General features: G+C 34.7%; 1 protein-coding gene across 2 annotated transcripts in view; it reads left to right on the top strand.

The window, feature by feature from the left end:
• TRAK2 (trafficking protein, kinesin binding 2) overlaps positions 1-10,574 on the top strand; it is a 55,590-nt gene that overhangs the window by 19,729 nt on the left and 25,287 nt on the right. For both annotated transcript variants that reach the window (XM_008581649.1, XM_008581648.1), the window contains exon 2: positions 4,199-4,483. In XM_008581649.1, the coding sequence (XP_008579871.1) occupies positions 4,393-4,483 (91 nt within the window). In that variant the 5' untranslated portion in view covers positions 4,199-4,392. The remainder of the gene's footprint in view (positions 1-4,198; positions 4,484-10,574) is intronic.

The raw sequence follows: 10,574 nt of genomic DNA on the forward strand, positions 1-10,574 counted from the left end.
ATAGTAAGGCTTTTATAGTATTATAAGCAAACCTTCCTCAGAATCCATGAAAGAATGAGCGTTAGTAATAATCCCCCTCAGTAGTCCCAGCTTTATGGCACTTGTCATTTTATTTCCAGGAGCACAGTTTCCTAATCCTTACCTCTTGGTGTATGAAGACTACTCACAGGTAATCTTCAGACTGCATCTATTCCATACTCTAACATGGTAGTTGTTCTGGGATCAGAGTTGGCTGTTGAGCCAGAAACTTCAGAAATATTAGGCAGAAGACATGATCTTTTCCTCAGGCCTGAGTGATAGGGGGAACCTGAAGAGAATAAGCATTTGAGTGTCTACTGTATGCCAGGTACCAGGCTAGGAATTTTTATTTTTTATTTAGTCCACATATCTGACCCTTCTTATAAAGGTAGTTATTAATACCCCTATCTTGACTGTAAGGAATGAGACTAAAAAATGTTAAATAATGTGCTGAAAGTCAGAAAAGCAGTACATAAGATTAAAGTTCAGACTTGTCTAAAGTGAAGATGCATATGTTGTACTATACTTATTCAGTACTGCTCCTCCAGACTGATCTTACTGAGGAGCTCAGATTTAGACCAGAGCATGTCCAAAGGGTATATTTAGTTCTGAAGAATCACCAGGAAAAGCATGCCATTGCCAACTCACCCCTGACCTGGTGCGTGGTCTGCAGGCTGAGCAGGTTTCTGGGTTGTCTGAAGGTCTACATACTTCCTGCATGACTCTTAAGATGGACCTGCTTCTGTATTCAAACTTGATTTTTCTATTCTTGTGTGCAAGAGTTAAGATCAATTAACAAAACCTCCAAAGCTAATTAAAAAGCAATTCTCTAGAGCAAAGATCTAGAGTCCACAGTTGAAACTTACGTACAATTTTTTTTTAACTTATCAATATACAATGCAGTTGGTTTTAGTGTCCCTTTACCAATTCCTCCTTCCCCCGTCTCCCCCCTCCCCCCATGTGCAATTTTTTGTGCTCCTATGTGACATATGTAAATACAAAAAACAGAAATGGTAATGTCAATTTAAGATTAAACCAGCAAGTGTGTGACAGAGTGGTGGGCGAAAGTTCCCAGGATTATCATTAGATTTTCACAATGGTCTTTGATTAAAATATGATTAAAAAAACAGTTCTGTTTAAGAACCAGTTTGGACCAGTATGACAGGTACTTTGCTTTTATCCTCTCTCTTGAATCCTCCCCTCCTCCCCTCCTCCCCCTCCCTCCCTCCTCCCCATTCCCTTCTCCCCCTCCTCCCTTCCTCCCTCCCTCCTCTCCTCCCTCCCTCCTCCCCTCCTTCTCCTTTCCTCTTCACTATCTTCCCTCCCCTCTCCTCTTTCCTTTCCACAAGCAAATTTGTAAACTTATTACTTTTTTTAAAAAGTGTTTTCTTAGCAATTAAAAATAAGTTTTCAATTCAATTATGGGTGTGGAAAGTAGGAGTCTGTTCTTTACTGAAATTCTCTGGAAGTAGTGATCTTATTACATGTATCTAAACGTAGAAGTTGATTAGGAAATCTTTGGTTTAGACAGGTGGCTATTTGATGACTGAATTATTTTACCAGTACAAATCGGGGGTTGGCAAACTTTTTCTGTAAAGGGTTTATAGTAAATATTCTAGGCTTTTTTTTTTTTTTCCTTTTTGTCTTTTTTCATGTCCGGCAACGGATCGCAACCCTCAGTGTCGCGCCCGTACCGGACCGGGACCGGATATTCTAGGCTTTGCAGGGTGTAAGGTCTCTGTCACAATTACTAAGCTCTGCCATTGTAGCATGAAAGCAACCAGTTAACAGTATGTACTTAAACAAATAAGTGGCTGTGTTCCAATAAAACTTCATTTTTGAACACTGAAAATAGAATCTCATATAATTTTTACATTGTCACATAATATTATTTTTCTTCCAGTCACTTAAAAATGTAAAATCATTCTTCACAGATTGTACAAAAACAGGTGGCAGGCCAGATTTGGCTGTGGGCAGTAGTTTGCTGACTGTGCACTAGATGGTCTGTTATATAGCAGCACGTTTATTCTTGTATTTGCATTGCCGTTCTTTTTAAAAATATATATATCACTAGATTTTTAATCTATAAATCTGGATCTTTGGAGTATTACAATTAAAAGACCTTGATAAAGATTATATGTGACATAAAGACTTAGAGAGCAGGTGATATTTGGTTGCCTACCCAAGAATCATTATTCCCCCCTTCTTTGTTGGCAGAAGCTGTTTATTGTTACTTTTTTCTTGTAAAATTTTTTTCAATTATGAAATAATAGAGATAAGAAATGGAAACACTATGCCAATAACAACAGAATTATTTGAAATTTTACTCACCTATGGAAATTTGAAAGTCTGGGTGTTGGGAAATCCTGGTCTGTACTCACTAAACTCTATTCTTACCACCTTACTTACGGACACCTTACAGCCTGGCTCCGGGTCTAACCTCTTGGCTGAACTGGTTTCTAGAAGGTCACCATTGATTTTATGGTGCCTTACCCCATTTTTAAACCAAATTTCCCCTTTGACTTTTCTATAGTATTTAATTTTGTTGACCATTCTGCCTCTGAAAACTCTTTTCCCTCGTATTTGCTGAGAGTGCTTCTTTATTCCACCTCAGTGACTGTTTTTCAGTCTCCTTTACTACTTTGTTCCTTTCTACTTCTTGAGGGTAACTCTCTTGTAAAACATTGAATTGGTTTATGACGCCTGTAAATAGTAGGCATAAGAATGAATTAATCATAAATAGAAGCTACAAATTAAGTAGAGCCTATTTAGTAGAGACTTTTGATATAAAACAAGGCTTATTAGAATTGAACGGTTTTCCTAACTGATAACAGTTCTTGTTTTTAAGTATGCACATATATTTAGTACATTATATTTCTTTGTATGTACTATTATTAAACCGCTTCTATATGGACATTTTGATTTCAGTTGTACATATACTCTTTTTTTAAAAAATCCCATATGGGCATCCTTATCTGTATGTCTTGGCATACTTTGTGAGTATATCCATAGCATAAATTCTTAGTGGTAGAATTGTTGAGTTAGGGTGTATGGGCATTTAAAAGTTTGGTATGCCTTGCCAAATAGCCTTTCTGAAAGTTTGTACCCGTTTGCACTTTTATCAGCAGGGTATGAGTGTCCCTTTCTCCACACCCTCTCCAACAATGAATACAGTAAAACTTAATGTTTTTGTTCATCTGGAGGGTGAAAATATTTTTTGTTAATATTTTTATTTATTTTAGCTATAAGTGAAGTTGAACATCTTTAATATCAGAGGTTATCAGCTGAGGGCAATTTTGCCCCCCCAGGGGACATTTAGCAATGTCCAGAGACATTTTTTACTATTATAACTGGGGGAGGGTCTGGGAACTAACACCTAGTGGGTAAAGGAAAGAGATGCTGCTAAACATCCTGCAATGCACAGGACGGTTTTATCTAGCCCAAAATGTCAATAGTGTCAGGGCTGAGAAACCCTGTTTTATATTATTTCATTTCATCTCCTTTGTTGGTTTATTATCTGTAATTCTTGAGTTATTTTATTGGTTGCTTTCGGGTTTATAGTCTATCTTTTTAATTTGTCTCTATTGTCAAGCAATTTATTACTATTATGCTATTATAACAGTATACTTCCTTTTTTCCCCTCCTAGCCTTTGTGCTGTTGTAATACATTTTACTTCTGTATATGTTACAGATCCCAAAATATGTTATTATATTACTTTAAATACTTGATCATCTTTAAGACATTTTTGAGCAGCTATATTGAAATACAATTAACGTACATTAAATTGCATGTTTCAAGGGTACAATTTGATCCCTTTTGACGTACATATGCTCTTGTGAAACCATAACCACAATCAAAATAATGAACATACTCATCATTCCCATACTTTTCTCCTGCCATTAAGTAATTTCTCCCCTAATCCCAGGCAGCCACTGATCTGCTTTCTGTCACTGTAGATAAGTTAACATTTTCTAGAGTTTTATATAAATGAAATCATAAACTATGTAGTCTTTTTTTTTTTGTCTGACTTACTTTCTTCCAGCATAATTATTTTGAGATTTATCCATGTTGTGTGTATCATTAGAAAAACATTTTTAATGACAGACAGTCCAAGTAATTGGATTCCTATCATTAAAGAGCATGATGAATTATAGTCACTTGATGTGTTCTTTGTTTTAGGTCATGACTGTCCAAGGTATGATAATCACATGAGTGCTCATTGCTGCAGATGTCATTTGACTCAGAGAAAATCTGTCTAAAAGAAAATATCCATACTACCAGATCTGTTTCTTTTTCGAATGGCTTGATGGATTTTCTTTACTCTGATTTATGCCAAAGCTGTCCATCTCAACCAAAGCAAGAAAGGATCCTGCATGAGTCAATCCCAGAATGCCATTTTTATATCATCAACAGGTGAAGAAAACCTCATGAATAGCAATCACAGAGACTCGGAGAGCATCACTGGTGAGTCCAGTATAATAAATATTGAAGTGCTATTGCTGACAGGATAAAATGCAAAAACTGCAGTCCAGTGTGTGTGACCTACCATGATGAAACCTCAGCCTCCCTTTCCAGCCTAGTCTCTTCAGAGACAGACTGAATTAATCTCTCCATCCCCTGGTCTCTTATCATATTATCACACTCTGCCTTGTGTGCTGTTCCTTATTTATGTCTGATTCCCCTATACCCTGTGAGCCCCTGGTGAGCAGAAACAGCATCATGCTCATCTTATCTCCACAGGGCAAGGGCAGAGTTACTTGTGTTTGTCTACCCGGAAGGCACCTGACAGCAGATCCTGGCACACAAGAGGCTCATGGTACTTACAGGGTATACAAACATAATGCCTCTCCCTCAAGACTAAATCAAAAAAACCCTGACTGAACAGAACTGAGGTTACCAGAGGTGGGAAAGTGGGAGGTGGGGAGGGGTAAGGGAGGAATTCGTAAAGGGCCATGAAAATTGATTACATTGTATAATGTTGAATATACTAATTATCTTGATTTGAACATCACATATTGCACACAGGTATTGATAGTCGATGCTGTACCCCACATATATGTATCCACTATGTTCCAATATAAGTAAATAATTAATTAGTTAGAACTCTGAACTTTGTCCTAAAATTTATTTGCCTATAAAACCTAACTTTTATGGCTTTTTATAGACTTATCTCAGTTTGAATATTCATTTTTACTGAAGATGTATTAATATATTTAAATATGGGGTGTTGCTACAAAACCAATTGGGGATGTTATATAACATATAGTTAATGCATAGTACCACTTTTCTAAAAATCTGAAAAATTCTGAATTCTGAAACCCATCCAAACGCAAAGTTGTTGTTTTTTTAATTCAGCTTTATTGAGGTAACTTTATTAAGTTTTATAATAAAATGCACCTATTTTAAGTGAGTACTTTGAGTTTTGACAAATATATACACTCATGCAACCATGAGTACAATCAAGTTGTGGAACATCATCCCACAAAAGTTACCCCGGACTCAGATCTCCTCACCCCTTGCCTCTGGCTCCAAAAGCAACCACCAATCTGCTTTCTGACGGTGTAGATTAAATTAGATTATTCTAGAATTTCAAATAAATTGAATATGTCTTTTGTATCTGGCTTCTTTTGTGCAGCAAAATGTTTTTGAGATTTATCCACTTGTGGTGAGTGTCAGTAGTTCATTTGTTTTTATTGCCAAGTTTCACCTACTCACCTCTGTTACTGTAGCAGAAAAACACCTGTAGACAATGCATAAAGGAATGAGTGTGATGGTGTTCCAAAAAACCTTGATTTACAAAACCAAGCAGAGACAGCAAGCTGTAGTTCGCCTGTGGGGTGTAGTTTGCTGACCTCTGTTTTATATCATCAGCACTTGGTAATGTCAGTGTTTTTGATTTTAACCATTCTGGTAGGTGTATACTGTTATCTCTTTGTGGTTTTAACTTATATTTCCCTAATGACTGGTGATATTGAGCATCTTTTCATGTGCTTATTGGCCATTTCTAGATCTTATTTTGAGTTGTCTATTCAAATCATTTGCCCGTATCTTAATTTGTCTTACTATTGAATTGTAAGTGTTCTTATGTGTTCTAGATATGTCTTCTTTTAGATAAATGGATTGCAAATATATTCTCCCAGACTGTGTGGCTTGCCTTTTCACCTTCTTAATGGTGTCTTTTGAAGAGCAGAAGTTCTAAATTCTGACAAGTCCAGTTTATCAATTTTTGCTTTTATATGTCATTTTTTGTGTCATTTCTAAGAAATCTTTGCGTATCAACATCATAAAGATTTTTTCCTCTGTTTTCTTTTTAAAGTTTTATAGTTTTTGCTTTTACATTTAGGTCAGTGGTCCACTTTATAGTTAATTTTGAGTATGGAATGAGGTTAGGGTCCAGGTTTTGTGGTTTGGGTTTTTTTTTTTTTTCCTATCAAATATTTAGTTGTTCCTGTACCATTTGTTGAAAATACTATCTTTACCCCTATAGAATTACCTTGGTAATTTCATTGAAAATCAATGTGTGGATCTATTTCTGGACTGTATTCTTTTCCTTTAATCCCTAAGTTTATCCTTACAGAAATACCACATTGTTTTGATTACTGTAACTCTACAGTAAGTCTTGAAATTAGGTAATATAAATTCTCCAAATTTTCTTCTTTTTCAAAAAATTTGGCCATTCTAGATCTTTCACATTCTATGTTAATTTTAGAATCAGCTTATCAATTTATACCGAAAGAGTGCTGGAATTTTGAAGGAATTATGTAGACTCTATAGAGAATTGACATCTTAAAAATATTCAGTCTTCTAATCTGTGTACTTGATATATCTGTCCATTTATTTTGGTCATCTTTAATTTTTGTTGACAATATTTCGTAATTTTTATTGTATAGATTTTGCATGTTTTATTAAATTTAATCTTAAGTATTTATATTTTTAAATGGCATTGTTTATTTAACTTTGTTCTCCAACTGTTTATTACTAATATATAGAAATGAAATTGATTTTTTAATATTGACATTGTATTCTACAACTTCACTTAGCTTACTTATTAGTTTTAGTAACTTTCTGGTAGATTCCTTAGAATTTTCTACATAGATCATAATGTCTGCAAATGGAAAATTTTACATATTCTTTTTCAATATGGGTGTCTTTTATTTCATTTTCTTGCCTATTAAATGAGACAGGATCTCAGTACATTATTAAATAAAATTAATAGGAGCAAACATTCTTGTCATATTTCCATCTTAGAAGAAAAGTTATAGTCTTTCATTATTGAGTCTCTTGAGAATGCTGTTTATCAAATTGAGAAGGTGTCCTCCTCTTACAAATGGGATAAGAAGTTTTTATCATGAATAGGTATTGAATTTTATCAAATGCCTATTCTGCATTGGTTGAAATGTTCATATGATTTTTCTTTCTTAGTCTGTTAGTGTGATGAATTCTGTTGATTTATTTTTTAATTTTAAGCCAACCTGTGTTCCTGGGAAAAACTCCACTTAGTCATGATGTATTATCTTTTTTATATATTGCAGATTTGATTTACTAATGTTTTGTTGGGGGGGAGGTGTGTGTGTGTTTGTGTCCATGTCCCAATCTCATTCATGAAGACTATTGGTTTGTTGTTTTTTTGCACTGTCTTTGCTTGATTTTAATATTGAGGTAATGCTGGCCTCATAAAATGACTTGTGAAGTATTCCCTCACTGGTATTTAGAAAGAGTTTGTGTAGAACTGTTATCATAGCATTGTCCATCCTTTTACTTTTAACTTATCTGAATCTTTACACTTAAAGGACATCTCCTACAGACAATGTGTATTTATTAGGTCTTTGTTTTTTTAATGCATTTCGACAATGTCTACTTTCTAATTGGAGTGTTTAGACCATTTACTCTTAATGTAATTATCACTTTAGTTGAGTCTACTGTGCTCCTATTCATTTTCTGTTTCTTCCATTGGTTCTTTCTTCCTTTTTTCTTTGTTTTCCTTTCTTTAAATTGATTATTCTTTTTTTTTAAGATTTCATTTTAGGGCCGGCCCGGTGGCACACTTGGTAGAGTGTGGCGCTTGGGAGCGTGGCGGCGCTCCCGCCGAGGGTTAGGATCCCATATGGAGACTGGTCCGCTCACTGGTTGAGCACAGTGCAGGCGCGACACCGAGGGTTGCGATCCCGTTACCGGTCACGAAAAAAGACAAAAAGAAAAAAAAAGATTTCATTTTAATTTCACTGTTGGCTTATTAGTTATACCGCTTATTTTCCTCAGTGGTTCCTCTAGGTTGCAATATTTATCTTTAACTTATCACAGCCTATCTTCAAATAACATTATACTATTTCATAAAATGACATCCTTAAAATAGTATTTTTCCATTTCCCCTTACCATCCCATGTATTAATGTTGCCATACCTTTTACATCTACATATGTTACATATATAATATATTGTTAATATTTTTGCTTTAAACAGTCCACTATAAATTAAATTATGAGAATAAAAGTCTTATGTATTACCCACAGATTTACTATTTCTGTCACTGTTCATTTCTTTTTGTAGATTAAAGTTTCCACCTGGTATCCTTTTTGCCTCCTTGTATTTGACTTATTAAATTGTCATTGTTAAATTAAGGTCATGTAGTAGAAATTTACTCTGTTAAGGTTTATTTTCCTAAACTGCACTTTGTTATTATCTGCTAGACTTAGGGCTTTATTTCTTTATGCTACCCACAAAGGAAATACCAGATCTAAAAAAAAGTGAGAGGGTTGACATGACGTCCTGTTTTTTCCCTATTTTAAGTCCCAAGTATTTTAAGCCTGTTAAAAGGGATAACTCTTCTTTTTTTGGAAACCTAGGAGGTGTCAAGAGATGGACTGAATTGGGAGCAGGAGGCCAGCCAAGTTCAGAGCCCTGGGAGGAGCAGGGGTGTTGCAAGTGTGCAGGTGAAAGAGTAGCGATATGAATGGTATTGCATACCTAGGGTCTGCCAAGTATTACCCTACTTGCCTTAACTGGTTGTTATTTTATTTACTTCTTACTACTCCTGTGTGGTAGGTGATTCTCTTTATTTTACAAATTAGGGAAATTAAGGCTCAATAAGGATAAATCAAGTGTCTGATATCCCATAGCTAATGAGTGAAGGAGTCAGATTTAGAAGTTAGGTCTGATGTCAAAACCCGTGTTCTTTCTAATATTAAGAATGAATTAATATTGGAGGAATTAGGAGATATATAGGACTAATATGGTATGTTAAAGACATAATATGTAGGAACTTGCCTTCTAGAACAAACGGTCAGTCTTTGTCCTATAAGTAATTGGGCAGATAGCAGCAAGAGATGGTCCTGTGGTCAAGCGGGCACAGTGCTGGATAGGAAATCAAGACATAAGTCTAGTTGTCCTCAGCAAGTCACGTACCTTTAAGTCTCAGTTTCCTTACCTAGGAGACAAGATTAGATGGTTTCTAAAGTGACTTTCGCCTTTAATATTCTATAATTATTTAGATGTTGTAGCGACCTTAGCTTTCTTGATTTCTAGGTCTAAAACCTCAATAGTAAAGCATTAAAAAAAGTAGCTAACATTTAGAGAGTACCTCCACATTGTGCCGGTCATTAAACTAAATAGAAGTATTTTTCCTGCGTTTATCTCACTTAATTCCTACAACAATCGTGGAGGTAAGTACTAGATGCTATCACCTTCTCTATTTTACAGATGAGGAAACTAAGATTAAAAGTTAAGTAACTTACCCAGTGTTACATTATTTTTTGTGCAGAGCCAAGACTCATATTCAGGACTAACTTACAAGTCAATGTTCTTTATTACTATATCTTACTAAATTTATATTATGTGAAGGCTAGAGATTTTTAGGAGAAAACTCTTTTTTTCCTCCTTTTTCAGATTTTCTTCTTCTAACATATTTAGGACTTTAAATATATCACATCATTAAAATAAAAATGATACTTATTTCAGTGCCAGTGCTCAATAAATGCTAATGCTATATTTTTAAATTACTAGCTAGTGTGAGAATACACTAAAATGTTATTTATCCAGATTTTGAAGAATCCTTCCACAGAGTTCAAATTTTTTTATTAAAGAACATGTAATGTTGTCCCTTTTTGAACTGGCTGTTTTCTGCTAGTTGTTTTGTGTTGCTTTCTCCCCCAAGCACATAACTTGAGATCAGACCTGTTTTAAACAGTATTAAATAGATTGATAAAAAGGAAATTAGAAATTTGTTCAATATCTTTTTAAACTTTTAAAAACATAGTTATATTCACTAAGCAGTGTGTTTTTATTTTTATTTTTATTTTTTTAAACATTTTTTATTTTATTTTTTTATTTTTTTATTTTTTTATTTTGTCAATATACAATGTAGTTAGTTATTGTGTCCCATCACCGAAACCTCCCTCCCTCCTCCCTCTCCCCCCTCCCACCCAGGTGTGTCCCCTCCATTTTCTTGTTGTAAGAACTTCAAAAAAAAAAAGTTGTGGTTGTTAAATCTTCCTCCCCCCCCCCCCCCCGCCTCTCTTTTTTTTTTTTTTTTTTTTTTTTTTTTTTTTTTTTTTTTTTTT

The sequence above is a fragment of the Galeopterus variegatus genome, unplaced genomic scaffold (assembly GCF_000696425.1).
Source record: "Galeopterus variegatus unplaced genomic scaffold, G_variegatus-3.0.2 Scaffold2425, whole genome shotgun sequence".
NCBI classification, from domain to species: Eukaryota; Metazoa; Chordata; class Mammalia; order Dermoptera; family Cynocephalidae; genus Galeopterus; species Galeopterus variegatus.